Source organism: Diceros bicornis, chromosome 26 (genome assembly GCF_020826845.1).
Source record: "Diceros bicornis minor isolate mBicDic1 chromosome 26, mDicBic1.mat.cur, whole genome shotgun sequence".
NCBI classification, from domain to species: domain Eukaryota; kingdom Metazoa; phylum Chordata; class Mammalia; order Perissodactyla; family Rhinocerotidae; genus Diceros; species Diceros bicornis.
This window is the reverse complement of record NC_080765.1, coordinates 27671600-27694401: the sequence shown is the minus strand read 5'-3', so window position 1 is coordinate 27694401 and position 22802 is coordinate 27671600. Positions and strand designations below refer to the sequence as shown.

Genomic DNA, 22802 nt, shown 5'->3' with positions numbered 1-22802 from the left:
CAAAACTCAGGGGCTTAAAACAACAATAAGCATTTATTATCTCACAGTTTCTGTGGGGCAGGCATTCAGGAGTGGCTTACCCGGGTGGTTCTGGCTTTGGGGTCTCAAATGAAAGCTGCAGTCCACTTGCCAGCTGGGATTGCCATCATCTGAAGGCTTGACTGGGGCTAGAGGATCCATTTCCAAGGTGGCTCACTCATGTGGCTGAGGAGTCAGTGCTGGGTGTTGGCAGGAGGGCTCAGTTCTTTGCCAAACATACCTTTCCGTAGTACTGTTTGAGTGTCCCCATGACTTGGCAGCTGGTTTTCCCTAGAGCAAGTGATCCAAGAGAGAGCAAAGTAGAAGCTGTGATGTCTTATATGACATAGTCTTGGAAGTCATGCAGTGTTATCTTTACAATATGCTGTTGGTTACACAGGTCAGTCCTATTCCTTGAGGGAAGGGACTGCACAAGGACGTGAATACCGGGAGATGAAAATCACTGGAGGGCCATCATGGAGGTTGGCCACCACAGCTACCTGTTACCTGTAATATGATTTACTTAATAGTTCCCACTTTTTATTAAAATTAGCATTCTCCTAAACAATAATATCCATTAAGTCACAAGATTAATGTGCTAATTACCTTTTCCCATGCAAATGAATATAAACTTAGAGTTATTAATTAAGAAACAAATTCCTGTGCCACCTATGCTCACTGGCACGCATACTACACTTGAAGAAGCAATGGGCCTGGGAAATAGGGGCCTATCAAAGCGTCCTGGTGGTTTTGATCATAAATCCCAGCTGTTCCCTGCTCTCCACTTGGAACCCAAGAAACTGCAGGATGTTGATTTTGCTCTTTGCTGTCTTCTTCCAGGACCGCCTGTACTTTGTGATGGAGTATGTGAACGGGGGTGACCTCATGTACCACATCCAACAAGTTGGCCGGTTTAAGGAGCCTCACGCTGTGTAAGTGGGACCTTGTGCTGTGCTTTTCCCTTGGGATAAACGGGTGTGTTGTTAGTTCCCTTGAGTTTGTAGCTGAATAGGGATTTTAAACATCCTTGGCTTCTTCATGAGAAATGTATGGCCAAGGGCAAAGGGCATTCTGCTTGATATGGGGTGCTTCTTTCTTTCCTGACACCAGCTAAGAACTTGAAGCTCGAAAACCACACCTGTTTCTTTATCTCTAATTCCTGCCCCTGACTCTTAAGAAAAGGCCCTATAGCTTCCTTGAGGAATATCATTATAGGTTTTGTTTATTCATTTGCCAGTATTTATTGAGAGCTTACTATGTGCCAGGCCCAGAGAGTTTTTAGAAACTTGCTTAAGATCACAGAGCTGTGTGAGGCAGATCCAGAATTCTGACCCAAATCTCCTTTGCTCACGTTCTCTGTCCTACACCACTCTCTCTCTCTTAGATGCCCTCATTCCAGGGAGATGAAAGACCGAGTTGCATAGAGGCTATGCTGTGTGGGATGAGGAGTCTGATTCCAGGTTTTTGGAAATGTGTTTCCCCTGTTGAGTCAATTCTGTCCCCTTCAGTCCACAAGGCTGCCACTCTCTTCTTTTTAGAATACAAATCTCATCATGTTTCTCTCCTGCTGTTGGTGAACAGGGACATGGCAAGTCATAGGATTAGCAAGAATAACCTCTCCCAGAGAGTTTGCTAAGATCCTATTGTCCCTCTAGAAAGCCCCCAGGGCTCATCTAGGGCCAATCCTGTCATTCCAGAGGCTTGCTGGCTCCTGTTCAGATCAGCCTTGCCTCTTCTCCTCCCACCTGCCAAGAATATCGTGAGCACTATATTCCGATAAAGTTTGCGTTCTCATGCTTCCAAATCATGCCTTTCGTATATCTTGGCACAATTCTAATGGGATTACAAGGTTGGGTCTCTTCTTTTATTTCTAACATCTAATTCACCACAGGCCTTAATCCCATTATCACACAAGACGTGTGGGCACTTAACATAGTACTCCAGAGCCCTCCCTAACCCTTGTGGTATAAACTGGGCTTTCTGGTTCTCTCAAAACCTCGTTCCTTCTGGGCCTTCATTAAGAGCTTACACTTCAGACAAATGCTGATTCGAATCCTGGCTGTGCCATTCATTAGCTATGTACCTTGGCCAAGTTATTTCATGTCACCAAACCTCAGTTTCCTCTTTTGAGGAACAAGGAGGTAATAGTAAGACCTACCTTATAGGATTGTTATTAGGATTTAATCAGATAATAACCTAAAATGGTACCAGGTAGATGGTAAGCCTTCAACAGATGGTAGCTGTTATTATTAAGATATTTTAACTTGCTGTTTTCTGAAACTATCGTTCTCCGTCCAGTCTATCACCCCATGGCCTCCTCCCACTAAGCAATTACTGAACCTCTGCCCACCCCCAATTTGTCCTTAAGGCAGCCTCCTAGCTCTCTAAACCCTATTAGGCCATCCACACTCACATACTTCGTTTTATGAGATGTATGGCTGACCATCCATGGTGGGACATTAATGCCCTACGCCTAGTTCAATACTGTATTGAATTCTGCGAGTTGCCAAGCCTATGGTGTCCTTGAATTCTCCATCGCTTTTTTTTTTTTAAATTTCAGATTTTACGCTGCAGAAATTGCCATCGGTCTCTTCTTCTTACAGAGCAAGGGCATCATTTACCGGTAAGTGAACACTGCTGTACTTTCCATCTCCTCAGCTCCCGCAGCATCTCCCTTCCCTGACTCTTTCTTTAACTGCTTTTAAAATTAGAATCCACGGTGGGGGAGGAATCCTCCAGTACTAACTTGGGCATGTGTTCTGCCAGGCAGCATCGCCCACTGCCCTGGCAAAGTTTGGGCAGCTCTGTATGATGATAGAAGATCTCGATGGACTCTGCCACCAATGATGGTTCGGAGCCTTAAATGTGAGACCATTTGCTCTAACACAAGGAAGATCAGCAGTGGGGGCCTGGTACTTCTTTCTCTTGCCCGTGGACCCCACATTTGGGGAGCAAGCAAAGAATCTTGGCTGGCAAAATGTGATGGATCATGTTATTATGAAACAGTTTTTTTTTTTTTTGCTGTGTAACTACAACTTGGAAATGGATCTCTGAGTAGCTTGCCCTGAAAGACAGGATTAAGTTCAGGACTTGGCATTTGCTGTTTTTGGAGGAGGAAGTGTATGATCATAGCTGTGTGACTCATACCATTTTATATTTCATGCAAGGCAGACTATTGAGCCCGAGGCTGCTATTTGTCAGTGAGTCTGGGGTGTACAATTCTCCTTCCACCACTTGGATGCAAACGGCGTAGACAGTGCGAGCTTGGGCTGGGTTGTTATGCAAGAGAGGCTGGCAGGGACATGGGGATCATGAAGAGCCGTAAAGTCCATTTCATTCATTCATTTGATAAACACTTATCAAAAGCCTACTATGTGCTAGGCACTCTTCTAGGTGGTGGAGACGGAGCAGTGAAGTAAACAGACAAAACCCTTGCCTTTGTAGAGCTTATTCTAGTGGTGGGGGAGAGATACGTAAATCATAAAGATATAGTCTGTTGGGGCCGGCCCGGTGGCACAGCGGTTAAGTGCGTGCGCTCTGCTTGGGCGGCCCAGGGTTTGAAGGTCCGGATCCCGGGCGTGCACCGATGCACCACTTGTCAGGCCATGCTGTGGTGGCGTCCCATATAAAGTAGAGGAAGATGGGCACGGATGTTAGCCCAGGGCCAATCTTCCTCAGCAAAAAGAGGAGGATTGGCATCGGATGTTAGCTCAGGGCTGGTCTTCCTCACAAAAAAACAAAGATATAGTCTGTCAAGTAGTGGTAAGTGCTGTGGAGAAAAGTGCTAGTGGGTACTGGGTGGTGGCGGGTTGCCTGTCATTCTGTAGAGAGCATAAGATTAGGATCTGGAGAGTTAGGGTGACCTGAGAGTCCTGGGCCTCTTGCTGCAACTGAAAGACATGGGGCTAAACGGCATAAAGGGATTAGCCCTGGTGGTCTCAAGGTAGATAGGGAGGTGAGGCTATGGGTGCTGGTGGGATGGAGGGATGGAAGATGGGGACCTTGCCAGAAAGCTGCAAATTCCTGGGGCTTTTTTTACTCCTTAAAGTGATAATGACTCTAGTGGGAGAGGGACGATCTTACCCTGAATACAGAGAGTCCCCACTCTCCCTGTACTCCTGGTAGTGGAGGGGTGAAGGTCAGGAAGAGGAGTGGTTTTACCTGGCACATGGATGATCTCAGTGAAGAAATAGAAACAGAGAGAAGAAGAATTGAAACTGTAAATAGTGTGGTCATTCTGCCCATGCTTGCCCTCAGTGAACATGTGTCACAGTGTGAGTGTGAGATGGGACCTGTGAAGCCTCTAATTCCCTCACTTGCCCCTTTGACTGTCATAGTGGGAGCATCTTGTGCAGAATGTAGTTCTGGTGTTGAAAGGTGCACATTATCTACTGTATGACAGGACCCCTAAATTCATGCCAATAACTTCCCTTGGTGCTTAACCAAAGAAACAGGGATCGTGGGTAATTGTTCACTCAACATGATTTTCACCTTATGTGCTGATGTTAGAACCTAACCCCTATTCAAGCTGGGCTTCCACTAGAATAGAACAAGCCACTCAAGGATTACTGAAAAGATTAAACACGAGACTGCAAGTTTATTGGAAGAAAATCCAGTCCCAGGGGAGGTACCAGGAGAGAGAATAGAGTTCTTGTCAACTCAGTTGGGATTCAGGGCCAGGTTTGCAATCTAGTAGGGAACTGGATTGGGATCTGGGAATCCATGGATCCAGAACATTGGCCATTCAGGTCCTAAAATCCAAAGATTAGCATTTTAGGTGCTAAGACCATACCTAACTCCCAAAGCCCTTTCTCCTAACCACACATTCTCCCATTCTTTCTCCACTATTTATATGTTTTTTGGGAGGATATTTATCACTCTTTTAAGCCACTCAGTATCTGAACTCCTTTCACTGCATGTAGGAACAGTGTCCATCTCCTACTATACAGATTGAAAATGCCAGATACTTTCACAACCTCCCTGCAGCATGGGCAGGCACAAAACCCAGGCTCTGACACTTGTCACACTCACTCAAGACTTTGAATCAGAAGTTAGTGACCAAGAAAGCAGAGACTATAGAATCGAGAGTGGCCATGGTGATCAGGTACATCTAGTTTTCAGAGGCATGAGGGGAAGCAGTTCTTAGCAACAATGTCCAGAGTCCAGCATTAGGGCTTCCTGAAACAAAGGGTGATGTCTGTGCCCAGTGGTGGTATCAGTGACATCTTCTCTGGACCAGCTCTGTGTTGCATTTAGGCATGATTCCTGGCTGTGTAGCCTCCAAATTTGGTTCTCCAGCCTCCTTAGAGATTCCGTGAGCTCCCCAATACCCTTTCAAAAATTCCTTTTTAGGTTGAAATAGTTTGTTTTTGTTGCTCGCAATCAAGAACTTCAATTGAGACAGAGTTTTTGAAGTTGATAATCAAATGAAAACTGTAAAGAAAATTACATAACAGAAGATGTGTGGTTTTATAATTTCATTGAGATTGTCTTCATGGTGGTAAAGTCTTTTAAAGTGTTATAAATCCCTCCCTCCTTTATTTAGAGCTCAGTTAATTAGACAGTTCTTAAGTAAAAGGGGTGAGGAATCATGTTAGACCTGCCCGCTCTGAGGACCGTGGCTGGAGATATTGGGTTGGGGGAGAACAAAAGATCCCTCCAAACTTAGCATCTGATATATTGATTGCCATCTCTGGACTGTGTGTTGATTTTGCTCTTCATGGATTTCTGAAAATGAAAACAGTTGCTCTGGCCCCCTTTTGAAGCAGAAATGAAGATTTATTACATTTAACAGAAGAATACAGTGGACAATCAAAACACTGCTGTGTGACAGTGAATATGACTGGGGTGTCCTCCAGCCCCAAGACCTGCTGGCTCTTGATACCTTGACAGATGAAGGTTTTATCACACCCCTAGTTGCCCCAGCTGCCTGTTTTGGGGCATGTGGTAAAGCTGAGGAGAATGTCATGGGTCTCTGTTAATGAAATCACATGTAGACCTGGTATGTTTAGGTAAAGCAAGTTGCTGCAAAGTCCAGTTTTTCTATTCCAAGTTGGCATTCAGAGACCACCGTGGCTTGTAGATAATCATGAAGGTGCCATATGGGTAGTACCATGGACAGTGCCAAAGAGTGTGGAATGTTATTGTTGGCAAACAAGGGATGCAAGTGGGCCTCTCCTTGGATGAAGAGACCCCACAGACACGGATAGGAGATGCCAAGGTATATTTTCAGGTTGTATTCTTTTAGTTGAAAACAATGACAGCAACTCACTTCAAACTAACTTAAATTAAGAGGCAGTTTTTGGCTGATATAACTGAAAAGTCCATGGGACAGATGTGACCTTAGGTCTGGATGGATCCAAGGGCTCAAATGATGTTATGAGCATTCACTTTTTCACTCTCTCTCTAGGCTCTCCTTTATCAATTAGTTTTCTTCTCTCCATCTGGTCCCCCTAGCACTTCTAGACCTAACATTCTGCCACCTGAGCCATCCCAATGTAAGAAGAACTCATATCTTTCCTGATGGTCCCAGCAAAAGTGCCAAGACTGATGCTCAATGACTTTGATTAGCTCATATTGAGTCACATGGCCATTTCTGAAACAATCACTGTGACCAGCAGGATGGGGTATTTCCACATGACTACTCCTGGAGCCAGGAGCTAGGATTAATACCACCAATCTTACATGGCTTGAGAATTAGGGAAGAATGGTTCTTCAAAGGAATATTAAGATACCCTCATCCCAAGATGCTAGAATTGGCAGAAACCACAAATGTTCACAACCAGTGAAGACAATTTAAGGTCAAGATCTGAATTGAACAGTAGATCCCCTTACCTCTCAGGAAGTTGACCTTCTATTGGAATTGAGGAAAGCTGGCCCATAGATCATCCCTACTCATTGGTGCTGAAACACTAAGTTTTGACTTCAGTAGGTGTTTAGGGAGGAGGAAAGTGTGTTGATACTAGAGTGATCTGATATGCTGGGAATGTGAGAGAGTCCCCCAAAAATATCGAGCTCTCCTCATCAACACAGATGAAATAAAAGAATGAGAGTGTAGCTCATATCCTTTAGGTTAAATTTCACATGTCACCTCCTTGGAGAGGTCCTTCCGGACACCCTGTTTAAAGTGACCTCCCCCAGTTACTGTCTATCTCATCATCATCTTTATTTTCTTTATACTATCCATCAGCATCTATAATAATCACACTTACAGATCTGAATACTTGTTAACTGTCTTTTTCCCTATCCTGGAATTTAATCTGAACAAGAGCAGGATGCTTGTTCATCTCATTCACAGTATATACCTAGCTCCAAGCATAGAGCCTGTCACATAGTAGGTGTGCAATAAATATTTTTTGATTGAAAGAATCAATGGAAACTCCTGGGTCATGTCCTAGGAACTGGCCTAGGAGAGCTTGGAGCACTTGGAATTAAATAATGTTCTTTCAATCAGTTTTTTTCTCCATGATCCTCAGAGATATTAACAAATTAAAAATTTTGTGAAAAATACATCTTCCTATGAAATATAAGGGGTCCTCAAGTTGCAAAAGTCAACTCTTGATATGCTTCTGGATACAAGAAGCCTCTATGGACATTCTGCCCTTTATTCAGCTTTCCGTACATCTCTCTCTTCCCAGAGCTGCTGTCTCATTGTGTCCTTGTGAGACTCTTAGCACAGTTGCTCTGTACAAAAAGAAAAACACGGAGGTTTGTGGACCTTTCTTTATCTCCCTGCCAGATTATAAGCTGTTGGAGGGCAAGGGCTGCTTTGTACTTGCCTCTGTGCCCCTGCAGTATCTAGCACAGTGTTTTGCACGGGATGAGCGGCTGTTGGTTGACTTGAAATAAATAGCATTTAATTAAATCCCTAAATTCTTATGTCCGCCACAGTGACCTAAAACTTGACAACGTGATGCTAGATTCAGAGGGCCACATCAAGATCGCCGATTTTGGCATGTGTAAGGAAAACATCTGGGACGGGGCGACAACCAAGACATTCTGCGGCACTCCAGACTACATCGCCCCTGAGGTGAGAGCTGATGGGACCCCGAACGTACATCTATGTTGCGTTGATGTCTCCCCTGTACCCTTGATGGCCGCATCAGAGCTGGGAAGGGTCTAGGGGGTACCTGGCAAACAAACCTCAGGCTGGTCCTTCTCCTATACTCTAAATCATTCCTTTGAGATCACACATGCAAATTAACTTAGCACACATCCAGAAGCTCAGGCCCAAAATATATCAAGGTTTGGGAAAAAATTTAAATAAAACTCAAAAGAACCATCCACCACACATCAGTAAAATTCGTCGTCAAGCTGCTATGGCTCATGGCCATATGATACCTCCTGACTATGACATTGAAATGTTTAAGAGGAAGGAAAGAAAGAGAGAGATTGATCCCCTGGGCTGACATATGACATAGGGCCTGTGTACTAATAGGTATGCAGTAGTTGTGCTGAACTCTGAAATTCTTCCTGTGATTAAGTTATAAATGAAAGGGTAAAGATTTAATTCTAGTGCCTACCCCTCCCTTCCTGAAGGAAACGGTCAGTTGCAGAATGGATTTCCCCAACATGTCATGGTACAAAAATTTCTGCCAGATGATATCTTTCCTTTTTCTCTGAATTGGTGCTCAAAAAGGTGGCATTCTGCAATCTGTTACTAGATTTTTTAGGAAAGGAACTGAGAACGTGGCACAGAGTCTTGGAAATGCACATTCTAGAATTCTGCTTTTCTTGACTGTCAGTCACTTGGTATGTAATAATGGTGATGGGAGGCCAAACTAAATAACTTGGCACAAATTTAAAACCTGCATACCCCTTTACCAAAGCAGTTCCTTCTGCAGGAACCTAATTTGCAACACACACACACACGGGTGGAAGGATATGTGTTCAAAGTCCTTTCTTCATGGCAGCATGATTTTCTAATAATGAAAAATAGGAGACAACTTCAGTGATAATCAATAAAAGAAAGGTTAGCTAAAATATGCTATAGTCATATTAGGAAATACTACGCAGCCCTTACAAAGGTCAGAGTACATCTGTATGTACAAACTTGAACAATGTCCATCAATTGGGGAAGGGGCAACAGACTGAGTTACTTATAGTATGGAATACTACTGGACATCAATTCAAAAGAGTGAGTTACATATATATGTAGATACAGAAAGATCTTCGAGATATACTATTAAGAGAAAAAAATCAAGGTACAGAATGATAAATACAATTTACCATTTGTGGAAAATAACAATACACAGAACATTGCCATATGTTTCCTGTGAGTATGTATGTATGCATGTAAAAGCATAGAAAATCTGGGAGATTACAGACTGATTTTATAACATTGATTCCCCCTGAGGATAAGGACATGGGAAAGGGAAATTTAGATCAGTCTGTATATAAATTTTTCACAAGGTAAATGTATTTTTGTATTACTTGAGTAATTAAAGAGTAATCCTTAAAAAAATGTGTTTTCTTAGAGCCGAATGGAGTTTTCCCTATGTGGCGTACCTTGGTTTGTTATCATTTTGCTGATTAGTTAGGACATCAGACACAATTCCTTGATCTGTCCGGTTCACAACGTGCTGCACTTGACACACACCTGAGGAGCTTTTAGCATGTAAGAGGCCCAGGTGTCACCCTAGGTCAATCGAATCGGAATCTCTGCAGGGTGGGGCCCAGCGTCTGTGGTTTCCAGAAGTTGCTGGGCGGTTGTGATGCCGGCACGCCAGAGAAGCCAGTTGTGTTGCTGGGTGAGTCGCGTCTTCCTCCGCCCACTGCCTGCAGGAATCAGCTGAGTCAGGCTTCCTCCCTGGCTTTGCCGGTAACTGATCACATCACCTCCAGCAGCTTCTTTCACTTCCCCGGGCTGCTTTCCTTTGTAAAGGGATTAGCTTGTTAGGTCGTCATGAGGATCAGGTAAGACATGAAGTACTTGTGAAAACGCTTTCCATGAGAAGTGTTCTCACAGAAAGCTTCCCCTTTGGTCTCTGGCAGTTAATTCTCTTCAGAGGACATTTCTGGTTTTAGGGTGGAAGCCAAGGTGGGAGATGGAACTCGATAAACAGACCTTCATATATAGCCCGGTTTGCTCAGACACGTTTATGGAGTAAAACAAGCAATCACTGAGTTAGAGAACTTTCCAGTAATAGCTAACATTTTGAGGGGATTATATGTGAGAAGCACATATTTCTCTTTCATCCTCTCAGGACCCTATGACACAAATATCATTGTAAACTTTGGTTTATAGATAAGGAAACTGAGGCTTAAAGAAGTGAAGTCATTTCCCCCAAAGTCACACAACTAGGAAATAGCAGTCAGGATTCAAAGTCTAGACTGTTTGACCCTCAAACCTTGACCCTTAACCTTTGGTATATCACCTCTTAACCCCTTTGAAACAGTTAGTTTTATACCTGTACGTACTGAAGATGAATGGTCATGCAGCTATTCCAGACTTCTCCAGGCTCTGGCAATTTGGTAATAAGTACCAAAAACCTGAAAACTATATTATATCATTTGGTCCACCAGTTCTGCTTCTGGGAATTTATCTTAAGGAAATAATTGGACAAATGTCCAAATACCTAATTACAAGGATATGTATTGTAGCATCAGAGGAAACCTAATCAATTGGGAATTGATAAAATAGATTTTGGTGTAGTCATTCAATGGAATGCTAAGCGGAAGTAAAACTGATTATGTTAATGTACAAATATTAGCATGGAAATTTTAAGTGAATAAAATACTTTATTAAAATTCCATTTATTGGGGCCGGCCCGGTGGTGCAAGCGGTTAAGTGCGCGCGCTCCGCTGTGGCGGCCTGGGGTTCGCCGGTTCGGATCCCGGGTGCGCACCAACGCACTGCTTGGCAAGCCATGCTGTGGCGGCGTCCCATATAAAGTGGAGGAAGATAGGCACGGATGTTAGCCCAGGGCCAGTCTTCCTCAGCAAAAAAAAGAGGAGGATTGGCAGATGTTAGCACAGGGCTGATCTTCCTCACAAAAAAAATAAATAAATAAAATGCCAGTGGGAGTAAAAATTGTTTAAAAAAAAAAATTCCACTTATTAAAGTCTTTAGATTTATGTAACACACACATATAGAGTTTAATATGTATTAATAGAAAAGAATCTAGAAGGAAATAAGGCAAATATCAATCATAATTTTTCTCTTGATAAAGGATTATGAGTGATTTTAATTGTATTCTCTTAGCTTACCTATATTTTTAAAATAAATAGTAAAATAGTAATACATGCTATTACATTTTTTAACTTAAAAAATTTTAATTGTGGTAAAAAAACACAAAACATAAAATTTACATCTTATCCATTTCTAAGTGTACAGTTCAGTAGTGTTAAGTATATTTACATTGTTATATAAATATTATTACTTTTGTAATGAGAACAAAGACAATTTTTCTTCTTAAAAAGACCACACTCGGGCTGGCCCGGTGGCACAGTGGTTAAGTGCGCGCACTCTGCTGCGGCGGCCCCGGGTTCGCCGGTTGAGATCCCGGGCGCGCACCGATGCACCGCTTGTCAGGCCATGCTGTGGCGGCGTCCCATATAAAGTGGAGGAAGATGGGCACGGATGTTAGCCCAGGGCCAGTCTTCCTCAGCAAAAAGAGGAGGATTGGCATGGATGTTAGCACAGGGCTGATCTCCTCACAAAAAAAAAAAAAAAAAAGGCCACACTCACTGTATTAAAATTAAAGATAACACACACACTGTGCTCAGTGCTTCGGAAAGACAATGTGACATCCCCAGATGTTCCCCAGCCTGCAGGTGTCTCCGTAAGGGTTATCCATCTTCTGAAGATAAAGAAATAGCGGGGTGGATGCCGGACTCACTCTTCACTCTTTTAGGCAGTGGCCGGCATCTGGGACTGTGACAGCCAATTTAATCTTTCACAATAGGCAGGTGGCAGGAAAAGGAAGGACTCTCGCCACCCTCCGCCCCCAGCAATGCTCCAATCTTGTTGTAAAAGGAGTGTATATTCAGTCTCCAGCCACGACAAAAACCTGCACGCATTCCTGATGGAATGCCTTCTGTTTTCCAGATAATTGCTTATCAGCCCTATGGGAAGTCCGTGGATTGGTGGGCATTCGGAGTGTTGCTGTATGAAATGTTGGCTGGGCAGGTAATTGAATTTTAAGTGATTTGTAAGAAAAGTCCTCCCCCACCCTCATCTATATGGTTTCTTTAGAGGAAAGTGTCGACTTGATACCAGCTCATAGATATGAACTTCTCTAACTTCCACGGCCTTGGGGTTACCCTAGTTTCTTGATCATTTTTCATCTTCTCGCCGGAAGCCCTGGAATGTGAGCTCGCTGTGGACCCCAGGGAGGAGGGCCTGCTAGTGGGGGGCAGTTGGGGGGTTCAGGCAGGAATTCTTCTCTTCCCACCCTCTCTTCTGTCCACAGGCGCCCTTTGAAGGGGAGGATGAGGATGAACTCTTCCAGTCCATCATGGAGCACAATGTAGCTTATCCAAAGTCCATGTCCAAGGAAGCTGTGGCCATCTGCAAAGGAGTGAGTGAGCACCTTAAAGCTGGCAGCCCAAACCGCCACTTACAGGGGTGCAGGCTGTGCCCTGGGCAAGGACACCCCACACAGGGAGAACTCCGCCCCTCACCCCACTTGCCAACCCGCGAGCCCTGGCAGGGAGCTGCTACCTCCCAGAGGAAAGGGAGCTTTTTTCTGATTTGCACAAAAGCACCGTAGAGGCCTGCCTGCAACAGCCTCTTGCCGCTGGCTGGGCTCCAGCCTCTAGCCCAGTGCAGGGGAATGCTGATTGAATGAATGAGGTAGGAGGCATAGAGACTGCCAAAGAGCTGGAACCCACGGGAAGGTGCACGAGAGGTCTGCAGCACGAATCAGCCTTGCCCTGCTCTGCTGCATATGTGTGTAGTTAATACTCAGAGCATGTAACTTCTGTCCTAAGAAAATATCAAGCAATATTGAGTTTAAGGGATTCTTTAGACAAGATGACCCAAATTCTGTGTCTCCCCCCCCCCCGTCCAACACACAAACGGCCGAAAAGCATGCTCCTTTGTACACATGCAGCATATGCAGATCGCACCTGTGGAGAAAGCAGGACACATGTTGAGGGTACGGATGGCTTGTTATGCAGCTTGTGTTAGGCCAGGACATGCTCACAGTGACCTGGGTGAGTCCCTTGGTGCCATCAGGATGACCTGAAGTCAGAATGCACGTACCTCAGCCTCACTCCAGAGACTGAGTCTGCGCATCTGTAATTTGAAAAATCTCTATCTGGCTTGAAAACTACTGCTTTTAAACATCTTATCTGAATGTGGTAACTTTTCAACTCTGATGAAAGTGTGCAAGCATCACTATGAGACCCCCAGAGCGTATGGCCCAGGGGTGCTGCCTTTATACAGCATTCACTCTCCCATCAGTCAGTGGTGCAGGTGCCTTCTGAAGGTCAGAGCATGGCTGTGCCCTCCCAGTGGGTGCCCACCTGTGTGTCTGAATAGACCGGGGCGGCTGGTCCTAGATCCTTGAGGTATTTGCAGATTTCCCATTGCCCGACCCAGCCCTGCTCTTCCTGGTTCATCAGATGCCACGTGAGCTGGCATGGATGAAGAAAAGCTGGAAAATTCAGGCAGTTTGTAATAGCTGGGCCAACCTCTCGGTCTAGAAGCACCTTGTCACATCACCTGAGTTCCCACTCTTAGTGAGTCACCTGAGCTTTGTGTTTCAGCTGCAGAGGTTAAGATGCAAATATCCCTGGGGAACCACATGTGAATTAGTCTCAATCCCTAACATCTTAAAGTGAATTGGTTGAAAATATTTTCTTTGAGAGTACGAGGCAGGGAGAGGGAAAATGAGGAACAGAAAGTGGAGACCCAGAGTTTCCTTAGGAGCTTAGGCAAGGCCCTTGGGAAAATGAGGGCACAGACTCAGGTCAGTGCAGACCCCTGTAGACATTTTAAGGAGTGGGGAGGGAGAAGGTCATGGACTGAGCTTTTGGTTTGTTTAATAATTACCAACATTTTAAGATCGGGGATTTCCCGTAAGCATTCAACTTTCCAGTTTCTCTTGAAAAATCCGATCTTGCCATGCGGTCTGTCATTCCTGCAAAGCATCAGTCAGCTAGATTGGAAGCCAGTGCCCCCCTTTAGATAGGGCATGCCCTCTCCAATTTGCAAAAATCCCCATCTAGGTTGAAATCCTGGTCCTGGCATTATTAGCCCTATGACCTCGTAGAGGTTGCTCAACCTCATCTGTAGATTGGGCATAATAATGATGTCTACACATAAGGATTCTTTGGTTATTAATTGAGTTAGTACATGTGAGTCACTTAGAACAGAGCCTGGTGCTCTGCTCGGAAAGCCTTAGGCTATTGTTATTACTATTACTAATGCTGCTGCTGCTGTGCTGCACGCCAGGCTGCTCTTGGCATTTGGGTTTGCATCCCCTGCGATAGGAATTTTAAGAGTGAGGGATTTTCCAGACCAAGAGAGCCTTTGCACATCTCAACCCTTCTACTGTCTAGGTGCATGGTCTTGAGCAAGTCTGCATCTCCAGGCTTCTGTTTCTTTACCTCTAAAAATGTAATCATAATACTCATTGAACAGAGTTTTTGAGAACACTGAAAGAGGTAACATAAGCGAAAGCTCCTTGCGTGGTGTTGACACGCGGTAGGTGCTCAATACGTGTTCGGGATTCTCCCCTTCACAACTCTGCCCGGCCTAGACAGCTGGGGTTCTAAGTGGGTCATGGAGGAGAGAGAATTTTCCAGGTCAGCTGCATTCAGCTTCAGCTCCAATTAGCAGTTTCCCTGGTGGAGTAGATGTCTATTTTTTAGGACCCATGACCTTCAGGATTAACTGAGGTGACTTTCTTACTATTGGGTTTGGGGACCTTTCGGAGTTGAGTGGGCTGAGTCCAGTGTGGGCTCTTTCTTCAAGGTTGATGCTCCAAAGAAGGGTGACATTCAAGCGCACAGCCAAATGCTTCCTCCTGAACAGTGGGCCCCAGGGGATGCGTCTGGGATGTGATCAGAGATCGGAACAGTGATTAAATCCAGCTGTCTGCATGGCTGCAGGCGCATCAGCACAGAGTGAGGGACTGGGCAGGCTCACATTAGTGCTGGATATTTCTGCAGTGGCTTTTCTTCGCTTGGCTTTCCTTCTGCTTACACGGAAATTGAGCTAGGCTTTTGAAAACAGTCCCATTCCAATTGAAATTGTCTTTTATATCTCCATCCCATTGAAGACCCTATTTCCTACCATAAAAAAATTAGTATAACGTTGCTCAAATTGCCACTCCCACTTTGAGCAAACTTAAAGCAGACAAAAGCCCCAATCGGCCACACATCAGTGTGAAAGCAATGCGGGACAGAGTCGTAGGAACTCCGGATTAGGCAGATCTGTTCAAAGCCTGGCTCTGCTACGTAGCTTTGTGACTTTGGACAAATGACTCCTTCTCCAGACCCAGTTTCTTTATCTGGAAGATGAGGATAATAGTTGCTGAGGCCTCCAAGTGTTGTTGTGAAGATGAAAGAGTAATGGATGATGGCTGCAGAGCCTTTGGCATGGAGCCTGGGCACATAGGAAGCGCTGTGTGCACGGAAGCCTTTAGTGATGTTATTAGTAGCCAAGACCTCATAGCCCTTTCTTTCCTCCATCCTAATCCTACACAAATGTCAAGGCTTAGCTCAATTTGCTTGCCCTCCAGAAATCTTTCCTGACCAACCCAAGCCACAAATACCTCTGGGGAAACCACATGTGAAGAGCTCTCCCATTTCTCTTAAAAGTCCCAGTTTTGGAGTTTGGGATCCAATCCCAGCTCCGCCACTTACTATCTCTGTGTGTCCTTGCTCGTTGCTTAACTTCTCTCAGTGTCAATTACCTTGTCATTCCAGTGGCAAAAATAATATACCCAACTCATTGGGTTATTGTGAGAATCAGATAAGATCGTGCATGTAAATAAAATAGCTTAGAACCTAAGTGCCCAATTATTTTTCCCCGGGAGATAAAGCATGTATGGAAAGTATGTGCTTGTGTATGTGTGTGTGTGAGGGAGGTAGATTCTGATGACAAATTACCTTGTAAGTGGGAATCAGGCTAAGCTGAATGTCCAACAGAGTAGGTGTGAGTTGCTGGGTTCGTGCTTTCCCCATAATTTGTAAATCCTGGGCAGAAATCTAAGGATTCTGACGTCATGGCTACTTGGTGTCAAGTCAACCCTGGGAACTTCTTGGACCTGTGTGTTCCAATCACTTTTGTTACCTCTTTTGATGCCCTGTTGTCGGTATATTTTTTTAAATCATCAACTCCTCCGTCTTTCCTCTCTGTGCATTTGCTGAAGTCTTGAGATCAGAGATATTTTCATGCTGCTTTGGATTCATTTACAAGAGGAAGCCTGTCTGGTTTCATCTTGGAGCGTCTATTCATCTTGTTCTTTAGCACTGGCTCAGAGACCCAAAGAGGGAGGGTTTTGATAATTAAGTAATTTAAATGGAACACCAAAGAAACCTCAGCGGAGTTGAGTGTAATGTGTGATACAAGAGAAATGAGCTGGCCTAGGTTTTGACTATTTAATGAGCTTTCGGAAAGTAATTACTTGAAACTTGGGTCCATTTCACTAATATTTTTTCTTCTGTTTTGTCATTTTCACAAGCACTTTACTGAGAAATGCAAATATTATCTGAATGAATGTGGCCTTTGCCTTGGTCAAACTCTAGTTTCCTCATGGTGGGAGGAGGGGAATTTGAAGATATTGAAACTGTTCTGATTAAATGTACCAGTAATTGCATAAGACTCATTCTTAAATCAGAATGCATCTTGTGACATTTCTAATTTGAAGTTCAAGGCCACATTCAGGCCTAGGTTTGATTCACCATGAGGGATTTGCTCTGGGACAAGAAGCAGCAGGCACTATTGTCAGGTCCTCCTTTTATAAAGCCCTGGCTAGGAAATTATTGCTGGCCTGAAAAGCAAAAATTGAAAGTTAATTGGGACTCTTCATTGTGCTTTCTTCCCTAATTCATTGGAGTGACCATTTCCAAATGTCTCACATTTCCTCCTCTGAAGTTCATTAAATTCTATGTTTCTCTTTCTCTTGAAGCTGATGACCAAACACCCGGGCAAACGTCTGGGTTGTGGCCCTGAAGGCGAACGTGACGTCAAAGAGCATGCATTTTTCCGGTATATTGATTGGGAGAAACTTGAGCGCAAAGAGATTCAGCCCCCGTATAAGCCAAAAGCAGTAAGTGAACTGGTTTCTCTGACTGTTGGGTGTACACACATAACACGCTCTTTGCCTCTCCGATCGTGTGTGCCCTCAGTGCTCTCTGAGGGGTGGACATCAATGCCTCTGCTTGAGTATATCTGTGAGTGCTCACATTTATGCACAAAGTCACGGGGTACAAAAATGGAGATTTCCATTCACACAGCCGGGCCTGTGTAAATGCGGGAAAGACGATTGAATATTGAGTTTTTGTTTTATTGAGTCAATTATTGTAACTGTCTTAGCTGGCAACTTTTTGGGAACGGTTCTTTGGTGAGCAGAGTTCAGATCCATTTTTGGACCGTGATAAAGAATCTAATTTTGCCCCCGTTCTTTCCTTGGTTCAACTGTGTCATTGTCTCTTCATACTGACATTGAAAAGGTCATGTTGTTTATTTCAACAGTATTTAATTCTGAAACATACACTACATCTGAGTCAGTCAATAAGACAGCACCACCAGCCAGCTCCCACCCAAGGCACAGCTGAATGAAGGAGAAGCTGACGTGCTCATAGACCTCCTGGAGGCTCTGGGTGTGGATACGGCTTTGCGATAACTTTTATAGTATAAGAATAAAAGTCTCACATTTCCCCCAGTCGTGTGCACACGGGAGGGTTTTCCATCCCCCAGGACCCGGCGGGGAGTACTCGTCAGCACCGGGGAGGAGAACTTTGCTCCTAAATAATCAGAACCGCGATTCTGCTGGGAGGATGTTTCTTTGTTAGCTTAAGTAGAGCAGAGACCTCGTGACTTTATTATGGGTTGTAAAACTGCCGACTGAGGCTGAAAAGTGAACATAAACATTGTTGTTGAATCCTGAAGTTGTAAGGGTCTCTGATGTTAAGATGAAGATAACGATGATAATGATGGTAGTTATTTTGATATTATTATTAATTTCTTGGCCACTTATTATGTGCCAGGCACCATATTAAGCACTACACATGTAGCATCTAATTAAATCCTCACAACAGGTGCTGCTATTCCGTGTAATAGAAGAGGAAATGGAGGCGCAGAGAGATTAAGTGCTCTGTCCAAGGTTACTGCGCTAGTGTGTGATGAAGCGAGACAGTCTGACTCTATTAGAGGCAAACCAGAATGCCCGTGGGCAAAGGGCATGTAGTTTAAGAAAGCCCCCCAGAGGATTCTCACATCTCCCCAGTGCTACACTTTCCCTCCATCCCAAGTGATTAGAATCACAGCTGTACAGCATCCCTGATGAGTCCTGTTTCTCTCTGGACACTTCCTGGTGTTAGGAAGCCAGGTCCTTTAGAGGCAGCCAGTTCTACTTTATGGCCCTTCTAATTGGTGCATACTCTTATATTGATATCAGATCAGCCTCCCCAGAGTTGCGGCCACTGGGTCCTGTCCTGTCAACAGAGCCTCTTTCTCTGTAGAGCGTCCTCCATACATTTGCAGATGCTGGTCTTGACTCCTGAATCCTGTGATTTCCAGGCTAACCCCCCCACACACACACACATATGCAAGCATGTTCCATATGACATCACCCCCAGGTGCCTATTGCTCCCCAGGTAGTCAACATCCATCTTAAAATACAGACACAAGATTGAGCACAGTATTCCCAATAGTGTCTGACCCTCAGTGTATACAGTGGGTCCAATAAACAATCTCTTGATTATTCTGGAGCTGGGGAACTTGGATGAGTCGGTTCCCCTCTCTGCTCCTCTGTTTCATCATCTGTAATACATCGATGATGATGGTTTCTCCATCAGAGGATCTTTATGATGCATAAAGCACTCAGTACATGCCTGGCACATAGTTGGCACTCTAGGAGAGTTGAAATTATTTTTGTTAGCAGTGTCACACCTTGATTAATGTCTCAGGTGCAGGGTCTTTGAGGGGCGGAACAGTGTCGAGTCCTGCTGATGCTATTTTGTGAGATAATGTCCATGTGTACACTTGGGGTTGGGGAGGGGCCCTGCACGTCACAAGCAGTATCATCACTTTTACTGAACCATTTGGATAGGGATCCAAATGCAATCTGGAAGATAAGAACTGGTTCTCCACTCAGGAAACTGGGATCTCGGAGGTGGGACACACAACTCATTTGGGTTTCATGGGGCTATTCATGAGTTCTGAAAATGTGGACCCTCCCACTCCTCCCTTGCCAGAGGAAGGATGCAAATGCTCCCATCCCCACCAGTGTTGAACCCAGTGACAATTAGGGTTCATTCTTTAGTTGTAGAGCAATGATTTTCTTTCTTTCTTTCTTTTTTGTGAGGAAGATTGGCCCTGAGCTAACATCTGCCAATCCTCCTCTTTTTCTGCTGAGGAAGACTGGCCCTGGGCTAACATCCATGCCCATCTTCCTCCACTTTATATGGGACGCCGCCACAGCATGGCTTGATAAGTGGTGCGTCGGTGCGCGCCCGGGATCCGAACCGGCGAACCCCGGGCCGCTGCAGAGGAGCGCGCGCACTTAACCACTTGCGCCATCGGGCTGGCCCAAGAGCAATGGTTTTCAAAGTGTGGTCCTCAGACCAGCAACATCAGTATCACCTGGGAGCCTCAGACACTCTGAGGGTGGGGCCCTCCAGGTGAATCTGATGCACACTGCAGGTTGAGAATCCCTGTTGTGGAGTTCATCGTTAAAAGCTCAGGCAGGGAGGCGAGGCAGAGGCCAGAGGAATGTGGCAAGGAGAAAAATCTCTTTAAGAGGAAGACCCTGGTTCTCGCCCCGTCTGGGCAAGGGGTGGTGGCTTCCAGGCACAGGTCATAGACTCAGATGCCCAAGAGGCCAGGCAGGTAATGTAAATGAGAGAAGAGGGAATGGTGGGGACAGAGGCAGGCTGGAGAGCTGACGAGCTATCTAAAAGGCTCAGGGGCTGTTCATCTCCAGCTGACCAGTTGGAGGATCCTATCAATCATTACTAATTATTGTAATCTTTTTTTATTATCCACGGTAAGAACAGCTACCTTTTTCCGAGCGCCTTCTATGAGCCGGGCGCTGGGCTAGCCAGGTTTGCCCTGTAGGGCTGCAGGCTCCGCATTGCTCCATACACATCAGGACTTTTATATGAAATCTCACTATTTTTTGATATATCGACCACAAAGTTTTAAAAATTAAACACAGTTCAGGCCAAACAAAACACATCCGTGAGCCACATGTGGCCGTGGACCATCAGTTTGTAACCTCCGGGCTAGCGATTACTCAAAGACAGGTATATAAAAGATCACAAAGATCAGTGATGATCAGCAGGATGCTTCAACTGTTCTGCATTTGACGTGGTTTCCAACCAGCCAATGCTTGAATTCGCTTGCCTGGGTTTAACAGTGACTTTCAAAGTACAGTAACTGGCCTGGGCTATAATCCTTCAAGATGTTCTGCCTCCAGCTTCAAGGAAAAGAGGCACTGCCCTTGATCTTCTTAGACTGAATTAGAGGTAATAATAGTAATGGACACACCACCCACTCATTTGATTCAACCTGCACCTATGCCTATCACAGAGCGGATGCTGGCTTTAGAGCCCCCACCCCCACCCGAGGATGTCACATTTCCCATCCCCTGCACCTTCCCAGAGGCCCGAGGGGAGTGTGTGCAGAGTGCCACGTGCCCTGCGGGATATTAAAAGACACGCATGGGGGCCGGCCCGGTGGCTCAAGCGGTTAAGTGCGCGAGCTCCGCTGCAGTGGCCCAGGGTTCGACGGTTCGGATCCCGGGCGCGCAGCGACGCACCGCTTGTCAGGCCATGCTGTGGCGGCGTCCCATATAAAGTGGAGGAAGATGGGCACGGATGTTAGCCCAGGGCCAGTCTTCCTCAGCAAAAAAAAAGAGGAGCATTGGCAGTTGTTAGCACAGGGCTGATCTTCCTCACCAAAAAAAAAAAAAAACAAAAAAGACACGCATGTCTCTCTCAGTGCTTCTGATTCGTGTGTGGTTAAATAGAATGCAGGAGAGAAAAACAGGGCAACAGCAAAGGATGGTATTCCAGCATCACTGAAGGGTGCTGTTATTGCAGGTTCATTAAAATCATTTTAAATGGGTTTTTAAGTTGTTCTCAGTGCCATCTTTTATTATGGCAAAGAGCTGTTCTCAGAGTATCATTCGAAATGACTGAAATACGCTAGCTTTGGTGTATTGTTTCAGGGTACAAGAGTAATTTTTTTTAATGTGCATCTGATTGTGTTGCTCTCTTGCTTGAAGCCCCCCCGATGGCTCTCTGCTTCTCCTAGGATCATGTCTGTTGTTCCTTAGCATATATGGCTTTTGGGCTCTTCCAAAGTCCAGCCTCTGCCCTCTCCCCAGCTCCAGCTCCTGATGACAACCAGCATTTCTGAGCTTCTTTCCGCTCCTCGAACACGCACTGCCTTGTCTTTCCTTCCCAGCTTTGTCCATGCAGAGCCATCCACCTGGGCTGCCGGAAGCCCTTCCCCATGCTCCCTCCACCTCCCACCCCTCCCAGGGCCTTGCTCCTTCCCCTTCATCAAATCAGTAGACCATCACCCCCTCAGGGAGGCTCTAGTTGATTCCTGAGTAGGGATCATTGCTAGTGTCCTATGAACAAACTCATCACACTTTGTCATAATTACTTGTTCAATAGAGTGTCGGTATTTTTGACTAGACTGAAAGACTGTGATTGTCTTTTCTGGTGTCAAATCCTAGTGCTCAGCGTAAGTCTGGCGTATAACAGGTGCTTAATAATTTTTACTGAATAAATGAATAGCTATAAAATAGGGCGCTGCGATGCACTATGCTGAGGAGCATAAGGAATTCTTTGGGGATATGCATTAGAGCACAAGGTGTTTTTCTCACGTACAGCAGGATGTCGCAGATAAATTGGTTGTTGTGTAAGTTACTACCCTGTTTATAAAGGGCTATAATTTGGGTGCTGAATTGTATCTGTCATAGCTTTGTATGGTTGTGCAGTGTGCGCTGACAGAGTGCTGGTGAAGAATCTGATGATTCAACGCATGAATGTTGGACTTTGGATGGAGAGGGCTGTGACTCCTGCAGTCTGTCGTTGCCCAGTCTGATGCTCCGGGGGCCGTGATGTAGCCTAGCAGAGCTTCTTAAATCTTAATGTGCATGCACAAGTCACTTGGGCATCTGATAAAAATGTGGATTCTGATTCAGCCGGTCTAGGGTAGAGCCAGAGATTCTGAATTTCTAACATGTTTCCTGGTGATGGGGTGCTGCTGGACCATGGGCCACACTTCGTGTAGCTGGGGCTAGATCGTGGTTCAGTGGGGCACCGCAGGCCAGGGATTTGAGTGGCAGATCCTGTTGTAGTCAGTGTGCCATGTAGGATGGTGGGGGCTGTGCTGAAGTGTATAAGCTTTAGTACAGAACGTGCTGGTGAATGTGGTTCGGGGCACATGGCAGGCTGTCGTGGGTCAGCGTATGGTGGGTGGGAGGTGCTAGTTTGTGTGCTGAGGGGCAGAGTATGTGGCTGAGTGCATGGTGGAGCAGTGGGTTGAGAAGCAGTGTGTTCCAGGTTCTGGCCTCTGGTGGGGACATGGCCAGGTGCTATGGGCCATCCGTTCAGCAAGTATTTATCGAGGTTAGGTCCTGTTCTATATG

General features: G+C 45.2%; 1 protein-coding gene across 3 annotated transcripts in view; it reads left to right on the top strand.

The window, feature by feature from the left end:
- Positions 1–22802, top strand: part of PRKCB (protein kinase C beta) — a 309251-nt gene that overhangs the window by 265077 nt on the left and 21372 nt on the right. For all 3 annotated transcript variants that reach the window (XM_058569841.1, XM_058569842.1, XM_058569840.1), the window contains 6 exons: positions 859–950; positions 2579–2641; positions 7909–8047; positions 12068–12148; positions 12432–12539; positions 17103–17243. In XM_058569841.1, the coding sequence (XP_058425824.1) occupies positions 859–950; positions 2579–2641; positions 7909–8047; positions 12068–12148; positions 12432–12539; positions 17103–17243 (624 nt within the window). The remainder of the gene's footprint in view (positions 1–858; positions 951–2578; positions 2642–7908; positions 8048–12067; positions 12149–12431; positions 12540–17102; positions 17244–22802) is intronic.